Source organism: Ranitomeya imitator, chromosome 8 (genome assembly GCF_032444005.1).
Source record: "Ranitomeya imitator isolate aRanImi1 chromosome 8, aRanImi1.pri, whole genome shotgun sequence".
NCBI classification, from domain to species: Eukaryota; Metazoa; Chordata; class Amphibia; order Anura; family Dendrobatidae; genus Ranitomeya; species Ranitomeya imitator.
This window is the reverse complement of record NC_091289.1, coordinates 15,878,231-15,899,275: the sequence shown is the minus strand read 5'-3', so window position 1 is coordinate 15,899,275 and position 21,045 is coordinate 15,878,231. Positions and strand designations below refer to the sequence as shown.

The following is a 21,045-nucleotide window of genomic DNA, read 5'->3' as shown; positions in this document are numbered from 1 at the left end:
GGACTATGGGAGTACATTACACCATATGGAGGACTATGGAGTGTATTATACTATATGGAAACTATGGGACTACATTACACTATATGGAGGACTATGGGAGTACATTACACTATATGGAGAACTATGGGAGTACATTACACTATATGAAGGACTATGGGTGTATTATACTATATGGAGGACTATGGGAGTACATTACACTATATGAAGGACTATGGGGTGTATACTATATGGAGGACTATGGGAGTACATTATACTATATGGAGGACTAGGGTGTATTACAAAACCAAGCGAAATGCTGCCTATTCATCGAGTGATTAGATTGTTTATATCAGAACACAAATCCTTGTTCTCGGCAGCACATCTCCCGGTGTACGCTGCAGATGTGCTGCTGATAACATGATACTGTATGGGGCCAGAGTGATCTATTAGTGATCGTTATGTGCCTGTCTTTCTTCCTCAGCCGGTGTAAAGAGGCCGGGAAACAAGCGCCGAACGACTTCATTATTGCCGATCGCAGTTGTTTTGCGGTCTGAACTCAGCGCATGTTAATATGTTGGAGCAATATGTCAGCATTTGTGGCCCCGCTTTACACTGCTGCCCAGGGCCCCACTTTGTCTCCTCCGGACAGAGGACCTGTAATTGCCCAGATCCCGACAGCCGGACATCGCAGCGGTTAATAGATTTGGAATGAGGACAGGAAAGAGATTTCTGGATGCAGAGAAATTCCCTAGAAGAACTGTAACCTCCGGCCGCTTTATATCAGCCGTGCAGGGAGCGGGATCTGCAGTCAGGATGGATTTCTCAGCGACTCTTCTGTTCTGGACTTTCCTTCATTGTGAGTATAAAGTTCAGATCTTTAATATTTTCATATATCTTACATGTGTGACGACTTTTTCAGCCATTTTATTTCTTTTATGTATCCAGAAAGAACAAAGCAAATTTGCAATTAGTGTATCATAAAAAACTACTACCGTTTTGTGCACGCAGCACCTACGCAGATCTATGTGTATCTAAGGTTATGAACTACAAGCAATCATTGTGGAACCTAATGCTGCGGTCGTTCTCCCTTCTACCAGACCAGAAAGGAGTCGAGGAGCTGCCCCCTCATGTCGCTGCCCCCTCCGCATTAACTATGACTATTACCCTGCTGGTAAATATTTGGGTGCTATAGGTGTCATGTGTTTCCTTATGTCTGCAGGTGTCACCCCAGCGTCAGTTCCACAATCTGAGAAATGCAGTTTAATACCAGGTATAGTGTACAATGTTTACTACCTGCATCGTTTATCCTCCATTGAACACATTCTTTGAATTGACGGAAAAGTGAAAATTGATGAAATTCTTGTAGCCTCCATCCACCACTAGGGGGAGCTTACAGCATGTGGGTCAGATATTGAGTTTACATTCTACATTTGTATGCCGTTAGCTCTTATGCTCCCCCTAGTGGAGACTCGAGGCAGACAGAAATCATTCGAACGGAAAAACTCAGCTCCAAAACATGCAATGTAATAATCCCATCCAAACATAATACCATATAGTGCATAATAGCACCACACAGTATATACAGTGCACAATAGTGCTATATATTAGATACAAGATATAATAGTGTCATACAGTATATAGAGTTTATAATAATTATATAGAGTATAAACCGTGCATAATAGTGCCATACAGTACACACAGTGCATAATAGTGCCATATAATATATACAGAATATAATAGTGCCATACAGTGCATAATAGTGCCATATAATATATACAGAGTATAATAGTGCCATACAGTGCATAATAGTGCCATATAATATATACAGAGTATAATAGTGCTATACAGTACACACAGTGCATAATAGTGCCATATAGTATATACAGAGCATAATAGTGCAATACAGTATATACAATGCATAATAGTGCCACATAATACATACAAGATATAATAGTGTCATACAGTATATAGAGTTTATAATAATTATATACGGTAGTATAAACGGTGCATAATAGTGCCATACAGTACATACAGTGCATAATAGTGCCATATAATATATACAGAATATAATAGTGCAATACAGTATATACAGAGAATAATAGTGCCATATAATATATACACTGTATAATAGTACTGTACATTATATGCATCGCATAAAAGTGTCATACAGTATATGCAGTGCATAATATTGCTATATAGTATACACAAAGCATAATAGTGCCATACAGTATATACAAAGCATAATAGTGCCATACAGTATATACAGAGCATAATATAGTTCTATACAGTATATACAGAGCATAATATAGTTCTATACAGTATATACAGATTATAATAGTGCTATACAGTATATACAGAGCATAGTAGTGCCATACAGTATATACACTGCATAATAGTGCCATACAGTATATACAGAGCATAATATAGTTCTATACAGTATATACAGAGCATAATATAGTTCTATACAGTATATACAGATTATAATAGTGCTATACAGTAAATACAGAGCATAGTAGTGCCATACAGTATATACACTGCATAATAGTGCCATACAGTATATACAGAGCATAATAGTGCCATACAGTATATATAGAGCATAATAGTGCTATACAGTATATACAGAGCATAGTAGTGCCATACAGTATATACAGAGCATAGCAGTGCCATACAGTATATACACTGCATAATAGTGCTATACAGTATATACAGAGCATAATAGTGCTATACAGTATATACAGAGCATAATAGTGCTATACAGTATATACAGAGCATAATAGTGCCATACAGTATATACAGAGCATAATAGTGCTACACAGTATATACAGAGCATAATAGTGCCATACAGTATATACACTGCATAATAGTGCTATACAGTATATACAGAGCATAATAGTGCTATACAGTATATACAGAGTATAATAGTGCCATACTGTATATACAGAGCATAATAGTGCTCTACAGTATATACAGAGTATAATAGTGCCATACAGTATATACAGAGAATAATAGTGCTATACAGTATATACAGAGCATAATAGTGCCATACAGTATATACACTGCATAATAGTGCCATACAGTATATACAGAGCATAATAGTGCCATACAGTATATACAGAGCATAATAGTGCTATACAGCATATACAGAGCATAATAGTGCTATACAGTATATACAGAGCATAATAGTGCTATACAGTATACACAGAGCATAATAGTGCCATACAGTATATACAGAGCATAATAGTGCCATACAGTATATACACTGCATAATAGTGCTACAGTATATACAGAGCATAATAGTGCTATACAGTATATACAGAGCATAATAGTGCTATACAGTATATACACTGCATAATAGTGCTATACAGTATATACAGAGCATAATAGTGCTATACAGTATATACAGAGCATAATAGTGCCATACAGTATATAGAGCATAATAGTGCTACACAGTATATACAGAGCATAATAGTGCTACACAGTATATACAGAGCATAATAGTGCTACACAGTATATACAGAGCATAATAGTGCTATACAGTATATACAGAGCATAATAGTGCCATACAGTATATACAGAGCATAATAGTGCTATACAGTATATACAGAGCATAATAGTGCTATACAGTATATACAGAGCATAATAGTGCTACACAGTATATACAGAGCATAATAGTGCTACACAGTATATACAGAGCATAATAGTGCCATACAGTATATACAGAGCATTATTATTATTATTTATTGTTATAGCGCCATTTATTCCATAGCACTTTACATGTGAGGAGGGGTATACATAATAAAAACAAGTACAATAATCTTAAACTATACAAGTCATAACTGGTACAGGAGGAATGAGGACCCTGCCCGCGAAGGCTCATAATCTACAAGGGATGGGTGAGAATACAGTAGGTGAGGGTAGAGCTGGTCATGCAGCGGTTTGGTCGATCGGTGGTAACTGCAGGTTGTAGGCTTGTCTGAAGAGGTGGGTCTTCAGGTTCTTTTTGAAGGTTTCGATGGTAGGCGAGAGTCTGATGTGTTGTGGTAGAGGGTTCCAGAGTAGGGGTGATACGCGAGAGAAATCTTGTATACGATTGTGGGAAGAGGAGATAAGGGGGGAGTAGAGTAGGAGATCTTGTGAGGATCGGAGGTTGCGGGTAGGTAAGTACCGGGAGACGAGGTCGCAGATGTATGGAGGAGACAGGTTGTGGATGGCTTTGTACGTCATGGTTAGGGTTTTGTAGTGGAGTCTCTGGGTGATGGGGAGCCAGTGAAGGGATTGACAGAGGGGAGAGGCCGGGGAATACCGGGGGGACAGGTGGATTAGTCGGGCAGCAGAGTTTAGAATAGATTGGAGGGGTGCGAGAGTGTTAGAGGGGAGGCCACAGAGCAGGAGGTTGCAGTAGTCAAGGAGAGAGATGATGAGGGCATGGACTAGGGTTTTTGCAGATTTATGGTTGAGGAATGAACGGATTCGTGAAATATTTTTGAGTTGAAGTCGGCAGGAAGTGGAAAGGTCTTGGATATGGGGTTTGAAGGAGAGATCAGCGTCAAGGATTACCCCGAGGCAGCGAGCTTGTGGGACTGGGGAGAGTGGGCAGCCATTTACTGTAATGGATAGGTTCGTTGGGGGGGGTCGCGTGAGATGGGGGAAAGATGATGAATTCTGTTTTGTCCATGTTAAGTTTCAGAAATCTAGCGGAGAAGAAGGATGAAATAGTGGACAGACATTGAGAGATTCTGGTTAGAAGGGAGGTGATATCTGGTCCAGAGATGTAGATCTGTGTGTTGTCAGCATAGAGGTGATACTGAAAGCCATGAGATTCTATGAGCTGTCCCAGGCCAAAGGTGTAAATGGAGAAGAGCAAGGGCCCAAGGACTGAACCTTGTGGGACTCCGACAGATAGGGGGCGAGGTGAGGAGGTGGTGTGTGAGTGGGAGACGCTGAATGTCCGGTCTGTTAGGTATGATGAGATCCAGGATAAGGCCAAGTCTGCGATGCCAAGGGATGAGAGGGTTTGTAATAATAGGGAATGGTCCACTGTGTCAAAGGCAGCCAACAGGTCGAGGAGGAGGAGGACAGAGTAGTGTCGCTTGCTCTTGGCGGTTAAGAGGTCATTGGTGACTTTAGTTAGGGCAGTTTCGGTGGAATGGTGTGACCGGAAGTCAGATTGTAGGCGGTCAAAGAGGGAGCAAGAAGAGAGATGGGAGGACAGTTCAAGGTAGACGTGTTGTTCCAGTAGTTTGGAGGCATAGGGGAGAAGTGATATAGGGCGATAGCTAGATACAGAGGATGGGTCAAGAGAGGGCTTTTTGAGGATAGGTGTGATGGAGGCATGTTTAAAGCTTGAGGGGAAGACACCAGTTGTTAGTGATAGGTTGAAGAGATGGGTTAGGGTTGGGATGAAGATTGTGGTGAGGTTTGGGATGAGGTGGGATGGGAGTGGGTCTAGTGCACAGGTGGTGAGATGCGATCTTGAGAGTAGAGTGGAGAGTTGATCTTCTGTAATGGTGGAGAAGTTGGTTTTGGAGGTGGAGGGCTGGGAAATCGGGAGGAAGGGCTCTGGGGGTTGTTGATCAAAACTGTCTCTAATGCTATCAATCTTCTGCTTGAAAAATGAGGCAAAGTCTTCAGTGGAGATAAGTGGGGAGGGAGGAGGTGCTGGGGGACGGAGGAGAGAATTGAAGGTGTTGAATAACTGTTTAGGGTTGTGAGAGAGAGTGGATATGAGAGATGAGAAGTAGGTTTGTTTAGCTGTGGCGAGTGTGGTCTTGAAAGTAGTGAGTGACTGTTTGAATGCGTTGAAGTGCTCATTGGAGTGGGATCTTTACCATCTGCGCTCAGCAGCCCTGGAAGCTCGCCTCAGTTCTTTAGTCAGGCTAGTGTGCCAGGGCTGTCTGTTGATTTTGCGAGCTTTGGTATGTGTAAGTGGGGCAGCAGATTCCAGAGCTACAGCTATTGTGGTGTTATATAGAGCAGCAGCGTCATCCGCATTGTGTATGGAACTTATGCCTGTGAGGGGGAGGAGGGATTCAGAGAATGAATGTAGGTCAAGATGTTTAATATTTCTGCGAGGGTGTGAAAGTTTGTGGGGTGTGGATTGTAGACATGGAGTGGAGAGAGATGAGAATGTGAGAAAGTTGTGGTCAGAGAGTGGAAGAGGTGAGTTAGAGAGGTTAGATAGAGAGCAGAGGCGGGTGAAGATGAGGTCCAGTGTGTGACCGTCTTTGTGAGTGGCTGCAGAAGACCATTGAGTGAGGCCAAAGGAGGAAGTGAGAGATAGAAGTTTAGTGGCAGCTGAGAGGGAAGTGTCAATGGGGATGTTGAAGTCACCCATGATGATAGTGGGGATGTCCGCAGAAAGGAAATGAAGTAGCCAGGTGGTGAAGTGGTCAAAGAAGATGGTGGCTGGCCCTGGGGGGCGGTAAATGATAGCCAGTTGGAGGTTGGTGGGGGAATAGATGCGCACAGAGTGCACCTCAAAGGAAGGGAGGGTAACAGAGGGTGGGATTGGGGTGAAGGAGCAGTTATCTGACAGAAGAAAACCAACTCCTCCGCCATGTTTGCTGCTGGGGCGGGGTGTGTGGGAAAGGTGGAAGCCACCGTAAGAGAGTGCAGCAGGGGAGACTGTGTCAGAAGGGGTGAGCCAGGTTTCGGTGATGGCGAGGAAGGAAAGTTTGGTAGTAACAAAGAGATCATGGATGTAGGAGAGCTTGTTGCAGACAGAGCGAGCGTTCCACAGAGCTCCTGTAAGTGGGACTGGGGAGGCGGGGGCTGGGCGAATGGGTATAAGGTTAGAGAAGTTACGGAAGGTTGTGATAGAGCATGAATGGGAGATAGAACTGACTGTGGGAATATGGTGAGGAGGACCAGGATTTGGAGAGATATCACCAGCAGTGAGAAGGAGCAGAGAAAGTGTTAGCAGGTGGGAGCAGGAGAGGGCATGAGGGGGCTGTCTGTGCTTGGAGACAGAGGATTGTATGTTAAGGAACAGTTCTGAGGAGGAGGTGAGATGGATGGGGAGGATTGAAGAGGAGATGAACAGTTCCTTACTTGGTGTAGGGATCAGGGAAGTTAGCAGAAAGTGAAGGATTATAGGGGTGAAAGTGAAAACTAAGAGAAACATTGTTTACAGTGACTGGCTAGTTCCCTTCTGGTTCAATTCAGGTTTTAATTCTACTGTAATCCACACTTTTAAGGACACACTTCTAAGGGATCACACTGCAGACTGAAGTCCTTGCAGACTTGGGCTATACAATATATGGCAAACTAAGTGCGTTCAGGTGTGAAGCAGAGGGGAGTGATCTCTGCTCATCTTGGTCAGAGAATTAAGAGTGAACCAGATGCATACAATCAGGCCTGAGTAAACAAGGTCATAAATATCACAGGGTAAGCTGGGCTTAGCTGAAAAGCATACCATGAGAATGCTAGGAGCAGAGGAAAGTCTGTGTGGAAAGCTGGGTGATATAATTATGTGCACTTCATAGACAGACAAAGCAGGGGAGCAGGCTGGATAAACATACCATGAGAATGCTAGGAGCAGAGGAAAGTCTGTGTGGAAAGCTGGGTGATGTAATTATGTGCACTTCATAGACAGACAAAGCAGGGGAGCAGGCTGGATAAACATGACTTTTGGATATGGGATGGACCCCACTCCTTCTTAAAACCACCATAACTACTGTAAATCTAGGTACTAAAATAAATACACAAAACACGTTATTTTGGTTGTCAAAATGGCCACAGCTTTTACTCAAATCACAGGATTAAATAATCCCAGTAGGAGTCAGGTGGAGTGCTAGTACATTGGGATTCACAAGTACTGCGATATCCCCAGCTGTCTGACATACAGCACCAGGACAGACAGCCATAAAGGGGCGGCACGCACTGGCTTGCCATTCAAGCAGAGCCAGTAAACTTTCAGGGCACCAATGACCCTATTATCCTCACTCCTGTGCTTAACCACTGTGCCCGCCCCTGATTGATGTTACCATTACAAGGTCCTTGAGGCTGGCCACCAAAGCCGAGCCTGCTCACCACCAAGAGGTTTTACATCCTCTATTAGTTAAAATGAGTCCACCTTAACTTGTCTGCAACTTCCACCTGACTCCTAAACCGCCACCAGCGAGGCCATTTGACACCTTGAATGGACTCGACCCCCATCACCCATGCCTAATAAAGTCATCAACCAGATCTGCATGCTATGGAAAGACTGTGCATATAAGGAACAAAATTCCAGGACTGCAATAGATTAATTTTAACAATGCAACACTACCAAATTATGATCGATAATATGGTAACTACAGCAAAATACCAGCCGCTAAACATCCTGCAATGTGATCCTATAATAGGGAATGCAGAAACTAAACCATAACAAAGGGGTAGCCACAGTCTGACTACCTGTATAATGACATCTGTGATGCCTCAAAAACTATTATACTGCATGTATTGTAGCCAGCTCTAATAACTCACTAATTCACAGATTTCAGTTCAAGAAACCACCATTACATACAGTAGCTGGGCTGTGCAGTAACCAATTCTTAAACCCACTTACTATTACTACCCAAAAAGTGATGAGTGTATATAAAGAGAAAGATACTATAAACAAGGAGTAATTAAAAGCCATACACAATATAATATCGACATTATAACCGATCATTAAATAATTTAAATAATTTCTGCAATATTTGGACATGGTAAATGAAATAAGCCTATTGCAGAAAAGTCTACAAAGACATTATTAATAACCTTGCCACGCCATTGTTAATTGCCTTACAGGCACTTGATAACATATACCATTAACCTTCTCCAACTGGGACAAAGGCATTGGGAATAGGCACATTGCCCTTCGTGTTAATGCACTTGATGTCTTCACCCCTAGCCGCTCCCACTGGCTCAAGGGCATCGGGATGCAGTTTATTACTTTTCTCTTAGTCACTCCCACTGACTCCAGGGCACCCATATTAGGTACATTGCTCTTCAGTTTCATGCCCCAGATTACTGCATTGTCCAGACAACAACCTTGAAAGAAATAGGAGTTGGTCAATATAAACAGTCAAAATCTGTGCCTCAGCATTCTCAAGTCACAGGTACTAATCAGGACCTCGTCCAACACCCCAGGCATATGACCTGTCCAGGTGCTATTCAGGATGTCAGTCCAACACCCCAGGCATATAACCTGTCCAGGTGCTATTCAGGACATCAGTCCAACATCCCAGGCATATGACCTGTCCAGGTGCTATTCAGGACATCAGTCCAACATCCCAGGCATATGACCTGTCCAGGTGCTATTCAGGACGTCAGTCCAATACCCCAGGCATGTAACCTGTCCAGGTGCTATTCAGAACGTAGTCCAACACCCCAGGCATATGACCTGTCCAGGTGTTATTCAGGACCTCGCCCAACACCCCAGGCATATGACCTGTCCAGGTACTATTCAGGGCCTCGTCCAACACCCCAGGCATATAACCTGTCCAGGTTCTATTCAGGACCTTGTCCAAAACCCAATTTGTATGCATGTAGAATATGATTGCCATGACCACAGGGACTTTACACTAACAGGGTCTTGTAAGATATAAATGCTTCTGGAGACCAGGGGGCCATACCGTGATGGTCACTCCTCCACACCAGGGGGCCATACCAAAGATGGTTACATCTCCATTCCAGGGGGTCATACTATGATGTACACCCCTCCATCCAGGGGCCACACCCGAGATGTTTACTCCTCCACACAAGGGGTGATAGTATGATGAACACCCCCCCCCCCTAAACAGAGGGTCCATACCTGAGATGGTTACCCCTACTGACCAAATTATAATTAGCTTCAAGGACCCACTAAAAAAGAAACAAATAAGTGCTTTTTTTTTTTTTTTTTTTTTTAAATACACACCTTTATTAATACAAACATACAATAACCCAACAAAGCATAAATAACCTTAGCTAGCTGGGAGGAGTCCTTGAAGCTCATAAGATCTGGAGATTACCAAGCATAAAGTGAACATAAAATGTACCAACAATTACTCCCAGCCGTTACCCCACTAGCTCGGGAGCACCATAACCACAGGGTTCCAATGTTCACTTGAACTTCCTGAGGATCCGACAAACCTTTGCCGAAACTCCCCTCCACATTTCACCAGATCAGAACCATATTTAATACCAAAAGGAAGAATCCATATCCCAATGGATCCCCCACACCAATTTGTAACGAACTTCAAGGAACCCCCCAACTGCCCGGCTCCAGGTAATCCACTTAGTCTGTGCTATCCACCATCTTAGGTAATATAAAATTTAGCACTCAGTGGATATACACCATTCCTGCAAATATATGAAGGGGACAATATAAGAATTAAAAACAGCATACAATAAAACATCAAAGCATAAAGAACATTAACATGCTGGGAGGAGTCCTTGAAGCTCATAAGATCTGGTGATTACCAAACAAAAAGTGAACATAAAATGTACCAACAATTACTCCCAGCCGTTACCCCACTAGCTCGGGAGCACCACAACCACAGGGTTCCAATGTTCACTTGAACTTCCTGAGGATTTAACAAACCCTTGCTGAAAATCCCCTCTACCATTCACCAGATCAAGAACCAAATTAAATTCCAAAAAGAGGAATCCATATCCCAATGGATCCCCCAGACCAATTTATAACCAACTTCAAGGACCCCTCCCCCCCCCCTAACTGCACAAGATGTGGGATAAGTGAAGATCAAAACACCATGTAAGGCATATTACAGGTTGATCCTGGAAAATGTCCCATCACAAGGTCAGATACATTCGATGATGGGCAATGCTGTTATATGTGGGCAGCACGGTGGCTCAGTGGATAGCACTGCAGCCTTGCAGCGCTGGGGTCCTGGGTTCGAATCCCACCCAGGACAACATCTGCAAAGAGTTTGTATGTTCTCTCCGTGTTTGCGTGGGTTTCCTCCGGGCACTCCGGTTTCCTCCCACATTCCAAAGACATACTGACAGGGAATTTAGATTGTGAGCCCCATTGGGGACAGCGATGATAATGTGTGCAAATTGTAAAGCGCTGCGGAATATGTTAGCGCTATATAAAAATAAAGATTATTATTATTATATGCTGTAACAATAAAGAAGCCGCCTGCTCCTCTACAGCAGTTACAGACAGGCTCTCTAACCACCAGCTGCACATACATCATAAAAAAATATAATATGTAGGTCTAGTATAAGCTGCCTGCAGCCATAAGTGTATGTGCAGAAAACTGCAAGGTCTGTGTCCCCAGTCAGTCACACTACCTACATACAATAGACGAGAGACAGGGCTGAAAACTGGGCCCATGATGTGTTCTCCAGAGCAAGGTGCAGCATCACACTAGGACTGCCCACTCACTGCCCGCCATGTGCTGAGATATTAGTGCCCACTCACTGCCCGCCATGTGCTGAGTTATTAGTGCCCACTCACCACCCCACCATGTGCTGAATTACTCCCCGAATAATTATTGACACCTGATAAAATATATATAGTAAGGGTACCGTCACACTATACGATTTACCTACGATCACGACCAGCGATATGACCTGGCCGTGATCGTAGGTAAATCGTAGTGTGGTCGCTGGGGAGCTGTCACACAGACAGCTCTCCAGCGACCAACGATGCCGAGGTCCCTAGGTAACCAGGGTAAACATCGGGTAACTAAGCGCAGGACCGCGCTTAGTTACCCGATGTTTACCCTGGTTACAAGCGTTAAACTAAAAAAAAACAAACAGCACATACTTAAATCTGGTGTCCGTCACGTCCCTTGCAGTCTGCTTACCGCACTCAGTGACTGCCGGCCGTAAAGTGAAAGTGAAAGCACAGCCGCTGTGCTCTGCTTTCACTTTACGGCCGGCAGTCACAGTGCGGGAAGCAGACGGCAAGGGACCTGACGGACACCAGAATGTAAGTATGTGCTGTTTTTTTTTTTTTAGTTTAACGCTCGTAACCAGGGTAAACATCGGGTAACTAAGCGCGGTCCTGCGCTTAGTTACCCGATGTTTACCCTGGTTACAAGCGAACGCATTGCTGGATCGCATCGCTAGATCGCTAGATCGGTGTCACACACACCGATCTAGCAATGACAGCGGGAGATCCAGCGATGAAAGAAAGTTCCATACGATCTGCTACGACGTACGATTCTCAGCAGGATCCCTGATCGCTGCTGCGTGTCAGACACAGCGATATCGTAACGATATCGCTGGAACGTCACGAATCGTACCGTCGTAGCGATCGAAATGTTATAGTGTGACGGTACCCTAAGGCTCCAGGTAATCCACTCAGGCTTGTGATAAGCTGCCTGCAGCCATAAGTATATACAGAAAAAGGGGTAGATATATCAGGCAGGACAGCATTGCAACATAATGAGACTAAAGGCTGCCTTATCTCCAGAAATAAAGCACGGATTTGGAAGTCATGCACAGATTATATGTGCAGCAAGGAAAATAACCTGGAGACCCGTGATCTAACATGTACTCAAAGTCTGTATACATGATAAGCATGCTGCACAGAGATGGAGCCTTTTCTCATATATCACATATAGATAGTGAGAGTAACCTGGTTATCACCGACCATCATCTGACTGTACTGTAGCAGAGATGAGGTCACATACAGGTCACCAGACTCCATAAATGGGAAGAGGGGAATCAGCACACAGCAGAATGAAGCCTCTTACCCTCATATATATAAGGTATATATATACCATCCCGTTACTGCTCCCTCTCACCAGTGACTAGTCCCTGTAACTGCCCAGCTCTACGCTACCAATAGCAGACACTGTATGTGTCAATGCTCTGACCCATCACACAGTCACAGATACACAAAACTCATGAAGACTCTGTATAATACAGCAGAAATGTGACACAACAGCCATGTCTGTAAGGAGGTCACACAGGAGCTGTCTCTGCAGTGTGTGAGGCAACTTGTAACAGACCCATGAGGGAACATGGCAGCTACATGAATCTCTGAGGTAATATTGCTCCCAAATAAGATGTAAGAGCTGAGACTACACTAATACATGATGAATGTGGAGTAGTATATCAGCCATGTCTGCAGGGAGGTACACATGAGGGAACATGGCAGCTACATGAGTTTCTGAGGTAAAATTGATCCCATATATGATGTAGGAGCTGATACTACACTAATATATGATGTGTGAAGTGAATGTGCTCCTATCAGCTATAATGTGAGGTGATAACCCCAGTATTATACTCCCTGAAACTGCAGACATGTTTCCTCCAATGTTTCCTCCTGTCCATTGTGTGAGAGAAAGAGGGAGAGCCAGAGTTGCCTCCCCTATATAAGCCCCACCCTCCTCACAGTAATACAACAGGCACAAACATCTAAACTCCTTCCTCTTAACCCCTTAGCGACCGCCGATACGCCTTTTAACGGCGGCCGCTAAGGGTACTTAAACCACAGCGCCGTTAATTAACGGCGCTGTGGAAAAAGTCCATAGCGCCCCCCAGAGGCCTATTTTCTCCGGGGTCTCGGCTGCCGAGGGTAGCCGAGACCCCAGAGAACATGATTCAGGGGGTTTTTAACCCACCCCGCATTTGCGATCGCCGGTAATTAACCGTTTACCGGCGATCGCAAAAAAAAAAAAAAAAAAAGCGATCTCTTTTTAATTTCTCTGTCCTCCGATGTGATCGCACATCGGAGGACAGAGAAAAGGGGTCCCAGGTGGCCCCCCAATACTCACCTAGCTCCCCCGATGCTCCTCGTGTCTCCCGGTGGGCGCCGCCATCTTCAAAATGGCGGGCGCATGCGCAGTGCGCCCGCCGGCCGGCACCGGGAGAATCTTTGGGGTCTCGGCTGCCGGGGGTAGCCGAGACCCCAAAGAGCATGATCGGGGTCGGTATTACCGACCCCTGTTTTGCGATCGCCGGTAATTAACTGTTTACCGGCGACCACAAAAAAAAAAAAAAGTAAAGTGTAATTCTCTGTCCTCTGATGTGATCGCACATCAGAGGACAGAGAAATAGGGGGATTCGGGGACCCTAGCATACTCACCTAGGTCCCTGGATCCTCTTGCTGCTCCTCCTGGCCGCCGGCAGAAGAACATGGCGGACGCATGCCCAGTGCGCCCGCCATCTGTCTCCATCTGCCGGCCGGCAGGAGAACAGCAGTTGGGGCTAAAATTAGGGTTAGGGGTAGGGTTAGGGTTAGGGGTAGGGTTAGGGGTAGGGTTAGGGGTAGGGTTAGGGGTAGGGGTAGGGTTAGGGCTAGGGTTGGGGCTAAATTTAGGGTTAGGGTTGGGGCTAAATTTAGGGTTAGGGTTGGGGCTAAATTTAGGGTTAGGGTTGGGGCTAAACTTAGGGTTAGGCTTCTTTCACACTTACGTCGGTACGGGGCCGTCGCAATGCGTCGGCCCGACATACCGACGCACGTTGTGAAAATTGTGCACAACGTGGGCAGCAGCTGTAGTTTTTCAACGCATCCGCTGCCCAATCTATGTCCTGGGGAGGAGGGGGCGGAGTTACGGCCACGCATGCGCGGTCAGAAATGGCGGATGCGACGTACAAAAAAACGTTTCATTGAACGTTTTTTTGTGCCGACGCTCCGCCAAAACACAACTGATCCAGTGCACGACGGACGCGACGTGTGGCCATCCGTCACGATCCGTCGGCAATACAAGTCTATGGGCAAAAAACGCATCCTGCGGGCACATTTGCAGGATCCGTTTCTTGTCCAAAACGACGGATTGCGACGGAATGCCAAACGACGCAAGTGTGAAAGTAGCCTTAGGGCTAGGGTTAGGGTTGGGGCTAAAGTTAGGGCTAGGGTTGGGGCTAAAGTTAGGGTTAGAGCTGGGATTAGGGTTAGGGTTTGGATTAGGGTTGGTATTAGGGTTAGGGTTGGCATTAGGGTTACGCTTGGGATTAGGGTTAGGTTTGGGATTAGGGTTAAGGTTAGGGTTGTGATTAGGGGTGTATTGGGATTAGGGTTAGGTTTGAGGTTAGGGTTGAGATTAGGATTAGGGGTGTGTTGGATTTAGGGTTTTGATTAGGGTTATGGTTAGGGTTGACATTAGGGTTGTTTTGGGGTAAGGGTTGTGATTATGGTTAGGGTTAGTGATTAGGATTATGGATCAGGTTGGGATTAGGGTTAGGGGTGTGTTGGGGTTAGGGTTGGAGCTAGAATTGGGGGGTTTCCACTGTTTAGGTACATCAGGGGGTCTCCAAACACGACAGCCAATTTTGCGCTCAAAAAGTCAAATGGTGCTCCCTCCCTTCTGAGCTCTGCCGTGTGCCCAAACAGTGGGTTACCCCCACATATGGGGCATCAGCGTACTCGGGATAAATTGGACAACAACTTCTGGGGTCCAATTTCTCTTGTTACCCTTGTGAAAATAAAAACTTGGGGGCTACAAAATCTTTTTTGTGAAAAAAATATATTTTTTATTTTCACGACTCTGCATTCTAAACTTCTGTGAAGCAATTGGGCATTCAAAGTTCTCACCACACATCTAGATAAGTTCCTTGGGGGGTCTAGTTTCCAAAATGGGGTCACTTGTGGGGGGTTACTACAGTTTAGGTACATCAGGGGCTCTGCAATCGCAACATAATGCCCACAGACCATTCTATCAAAGTCTGCATTCCAAAAAGGCGCTCCTTCCCATCCGAGCTCTGCCGTGCACCCAAACAGTGGTTTACCCCCACATATGGCGCATCAGCGTACTCGGGATAAATTGGACAACAACTATTGCAGTCCAATTTCTCCTGTTACCCTTGTGAAAATAAAAACTTGGGGGCTACAATATCTTTTTTGTGGAAAAAAAAATATTTTTTATTTTCACGACTCTGCATTCTAAACTTCTGTGAAGCACTTGGGCATTCAAAGTTCTCACCACACATCTAGATAAGTTCCTTGGGGGGTCTAGTTTCCAAAATGGGGTCACTTGCGGGGGGTTACTACAGTTTAGGTACATCAGGGGCTCTGCAATCGCAACATAATGCCCACAGACCATTCTATCAAAGTCTGCATTCCAAAAAGGCGCTCCTTCCCTTCCGAGCTCTGCCGTGCACCCAAACAGTGGTTTACCCCCACATATGGCGCATCAGCGTACTTGGGATAAATTGGACAACAACTATTGCAGTCCAATTTCTCCTGTTACCCTTGTGAAAATAAAAACTTGGGGGCTACAATATCTTTTTTTGTGGAAAAAAAAAATATTTTTTATTTTCACGACTCTGCATTCTAAACTTCACATCAGGGGCTCTCCAAACGCGACATGACGTCCGATCTCAATTCCAGCCAATTCTACATTGAAAAAGTAAAACGGCACTCTTTCTCTTCCAAGCTCTGCGGTGCGCCCAAACAGTGGTTTACCCCCACATATTGGGTATCGACGTACTCAGGAGAAATTGCACAACAACTTTAGTGGTCTAATTTCTCCTGTTACCCTTGTGAAAATAAAAATTTGTGGGCAAAAAGATCATTTTTGTAGAAAAAATGCAATTTTTTTTTTCACGGCTCTACGTTATAAACTTCTGTGAAGCACATGGGGGTTCAAAGTGCTCGCCACACATCTAGATAAGTTCCTTAAGGGGTCTAGTTTCCAAAATGGTTTCACTTGTGGGGGGTTTCCACTGTTTAGGCACATCAGGGGCTCTCCAAACGCGACATGGCGTCCAATCTCAATTCCAGCCAATTCTACATTGAAAAAGTAAAACGGCACTCCTTCTCTTCCAAGCTCTGCGGTGCGCCCTAACAGTTGTTTACCCCCACATATTGGGTATCAGCGTACTCAGGAGAAATTGCACAACAACTTTTGTGGTCTAATTTCTCCTGTTACCCTTGTGAAAATAAAAATTTGTGGGCAAAAAGATCATTTTTGTAGAAAAAATGCGATTTTTTTTTTCACGGCTCTACGTTATAAACTTCTGTGAAGCACATGGGGGTTCAAAGTGCTCGCCACACATCCAGATAAGTTCCTTAAGGGGTCTAGTTTCCAAAATGGTGTCACTTGTGGGGGGTTTCCACTGTTTAGGCACATCAGGGGCTCTCCAAACGCGACATGGCGTCCAATCTCAATTCCAGCCAATTCAACATTGAAAAAGTAAAACGGCGCTCCTTCACTTCCAAGCTTTGTGGTGCGCCCAAATAGTGGTTTACCCTCACATATGGGGTATCGACGTATTCAGGAGAAATCGCACAACAACTTTTGTGGTCTAATTTCTCCTGTTACCCTTGTGAAAATAAGAATTTGTGGGCGAAAAGATCATTTTTGTGTAAACAAAAGCGATTTTTTATTTTCACGGCTCTACGTTATAAACTTCTGTGAAGCACTTGGGGGTTCAAAATGCTCACCACACATCTAGATAAGTTCCTTAAGGGGTCTAGTTTCCAAAATGGTGTCACTTGTGGGGAGTTTCCACTGTTTAGGCACATCAGGGGCTCTCTAAACGTGACATGGCGTCCGATCTCAATTCCAGCCAATTCTGCATTGAAAAAGTCAAACGGCGCTCCTTCACTTCTAAGTTCTGCGGTGCGCCCTAACAGTGGTTTACCCCCACATGTGGGGTATTGGCGTATTCAGGAGAAATTGCATAACAAAATTTATGGTTACATTTCTGTTTTTACACTTGTGAAAATAAAAAAAATGGTTCTGAATTAAGATGTTTGCAAAAAAAAGTTAAATGTTCATTTTTTCCTTCCACATTGTTTCAGTTCCTGTGAAGCACGTAAAGGGTTAATAAACTTCTTGAATGTGGTTTTGAGAACCTTGAGGGGTGTAGTTTTTAGAATGGTGTCACACTTCATTATTTTCTATCATATAGACCCCTCAAAATGACTTCAAATGTGATGTGGTCCCTAAAAAAAAATGGTGTTGTAAAAATGAGAAATTGCTGGTCAACTTTTAACCCTTATAACTCCCTAACAAAAAAAAATTTTGTTTCTAAAATTGTGCTGATGTAAAGTAGACATGTGGGAAATGTTATTTATTAACTATTTTTCGTGACATATCTCTCTGATTTAAGGGCATAAAAATACAAAGTTTGAAAATTGCAAAATTTTTAAAATTTTCGCCATATTTCCGTTTTTTCATAAATAATCGCAAGTAATATCGAAGAAATGTTACCACTAACATGAAGTACAATATGTCACAAAAAAACAATCTCAGAATCAGCGGGATCCGTTGAAGCGTTCCAGAGTTATAACCTCATAAAGTGACAGTGGTCAGAATTGCAAAAATTGGCTTGGTCATTAAGTACCAAATTGGCTCTGTCACTAAGGGGTTAAAGCAACAACACTCTTGTTTAAAATCTACACCACAATACAAACAAAAGCTGCAGGAGTTCTCAGTCCACCCATCCCCAAGTCATGTCCACCTCCGTCTAGTCTCCGGTGGTTTCTTACCTGTTGGAAGAATAGAGATGCTTGTTAGAGTGTGATGGTGGCAGGTAGCAGGGCACAGTCTGTATACATCTTTCAGGTTTTAATTCTACTGTAATCCACACTTTTAAGGACACACTTCTAAGCATAATAGTGCTATACAGTATATACAGAGCATAATAGTGCTACACAGTATATACAGAGCATAATAGTGCTATACAGTATATACAGAGCATAATAGTGCTATACAGTATATACAGAGCATAATAGTGCCATACAGTATATACAGAGCATAATAGTGCTATACAGTATATACAGAGCATAATAGTGCCATACAGTATATACAGAGCATAATAGTGCTATACAGTATATACAGAGCATAATAGTGCCATACAGTATATACAGAGCATAATAGTGCTATACAGTATATACAGAGCATAATAGTGCTATACAGTATATACAGAGCATAATATTGCTACACAGTATATACAGAGCATAATAGTGCTACACAGTATATACAGAGCATAATAGTGCCATGCAGTATATACAGAGCATAATAGTGGTATACAGTATATACAGAGCATAATAGTGCTACACAGTATATACAGAGCATAATAGTGCTACACAGTATATACAGAGCATAATAGTGCTATACAGTATATACAGAGCATAATAGTGCTATACAGTATATACAGAGCATAATAGTGCCATACAGTATATACAGAGCATAATAGTGCTATACAGTATATACAGAGCATAATAGTGCCATACAGTATATACAGAGCATAATAGTGCTATACAGTATATACAGAGCATAATAGTGCCATACAGAATATTTACATAGTCAAAGAGACACTTTCCCCAATAGCTCATACTCAGACCTGGTGTTCTCTGAAGGAAAGACCCATTCTCATTCTTGAGGACCATTAGTGTCTCTTACAGTCACTTGTGATCAGCCGCTGACCAGACCTTTCTTGTCTTCTAAATTCATTCATTCTTCATATTACACTACATTTTTGTTCCTTTTCCACCAGGACAGATACAAAGAAAATTTATAATCACCTTCATGCAGAACATTCTCGTAAACTCAGACACAAGTTTCCAGCTGTATCTTGTGACCTGTGATAAAGCGGCTACAGTCACAGTGGCGGTGTCCCAGCCGTTCTTCAGCAAGATGGTTCATGTTCCCCAGAACAGTAGTAGGCTGGTGACCCTGGATCACACGTATATGATCACAGGACAAGATATCACTTACAAGGTCGTAATGGTGACCTCCGATGTGGCCATATCTGTTTTTGCCTTCAACACAAACAAGGTCTCCTCTGACGCCATGACCTGCCTACCACAAGAAGACCTGGGTGTGGAGTATTATATCGTTACTCCAGGGGGTGGAATAGGTGGACAAGTGTCTGGAACCAGAAAACAATTTGCTGTGGCCAATGGGTTTGAACCTGAAGTCCAGGTGGACATTACAGTCTCAGGATCCATCACATATAATGGGATTTCCTACAAAACTGGAGATTCGGTCACATTGTCACTGAGGAACCAACAAGTCATTCAGTTTCAAAGCTCTGATGACCTCACGGGAACCAAAGTCTCATCTTCAGCACCGGTGGCCGTGTTTGCCGGACACTCCTGTTATAAGGGAAGTGATTCGGCTTGTGATGTCCTCATGGATCAGCTCCATCCTGTGAAGAACTGGGGGAACGTCTTTGCCGTGTTCCCATTCTTCACCCACACTCAGGATGTCATCACTATCGTTGTGGGAAATCCAGATACCCGTGTGACTATTGATAGCCCAAGAGGTGTCACCAAACATAGTCTACAAGAAGGTGCCTATGTCCGAATTCCTGTAGACAAAATCCTCCTCATCAATGCCACCAAACCTGCGATGGTCTCATATTTACTCCATGAATCTAGTTCACCTGGGTTACAATATTCGTATGATCCATTTCTTACCACCGTCCCACCATCATTACTGGGAAGAAGATATTACCAGTTTGTCACACGGTCTTCCTACAACAACTTCCTCCTCATCGTTTCTCAAGTGTCTTCAGACTCGGAGTTCTACCTGGATGGAAAACGACTAAGTTCTTACTCCACGACCAAGAAACAATTCAATGGGTTTATAGGTCGGCAAGTCACAATGGGTAAAACTGACGGTCAGCATGAGATCTACCACCAGACCTCCACATTCACACTTTATGTTTATGGGACTGGATCTACTGTCTCTTATGGATATTCGGTGGGTCATGGAAGACCATGTGCAGGTGAGGAGTTAGGATACACTACAGAAATAGAGGAGGATGGGTAGAGGTGTTCAAACCCATAATGGGTGGCTTCATTTCAGTTCAGTCAACTTTTATTCCCATTATTATACATTCACCACATCATTAGCAAAAAGGAAAGATTTTTTATTAAATGACCCAACTTTTGCCCAAGCTTATGCATCAGGACCTCAGTGGTGCATATTGAGGACAAGGAAGCCCATAGCAAAGTAAAAAAAAAACAGGGCCCTTTACAGCAGCTGCTTGACATTATCACCCTTGAAACCTTGGTGATCCCACACTAATAGTTTCCTTTTTACTTAGTTTGGAAAAATTGTGGCGATCACATTGCTTTCCAGGTTTTCAGGGACAAGGCCAAGATAAAACGAGTTCCCCACCGTCCATGAGTCCCATACTCGTCACACATCGCACATGCTACCTCTCCCATTGCTTTTACTTCTT

The 21,045-nt window shown here is 43.8% G+C and overlaps 1 protein-coding gene across 1 annotated transcript; it reads left to right on the top strand.

Moving 5' to 3' along the window:
- The first annotated feature begins 1,205 nt into the window (after positions 1-1,205).
- On the top strand, positions 1,206-20,630 carry LOC138648079 (IgGFc-binding protein-like). The gene is made up of 2 exons (XM_069737584.1): positions 1,206-1,249; positions 19,351-20,630. The coding sequence occupies exon 2, from the start codon at positions 19,383-19,385 to the stop codon at positions 20,628-20,630; it is 1,248 nt and encodes a 415-aa protein (XP_069593685.1). The 5' UTR covers positions 1,206-1,249; positions 19,351-19,382.
- The last annotated feature ends 415 nt before the right edge of the window (positions 20,631-21,045 follow it).

Coding starts and splice junctions, on each gene's coding strand:
- LOC138648079 (XM_069737584.1), top strand. CDS start 19,383: ATGCAGAACATTCTCGTAAACTCAGACACAAGTTTCCAGCTGTATCTT.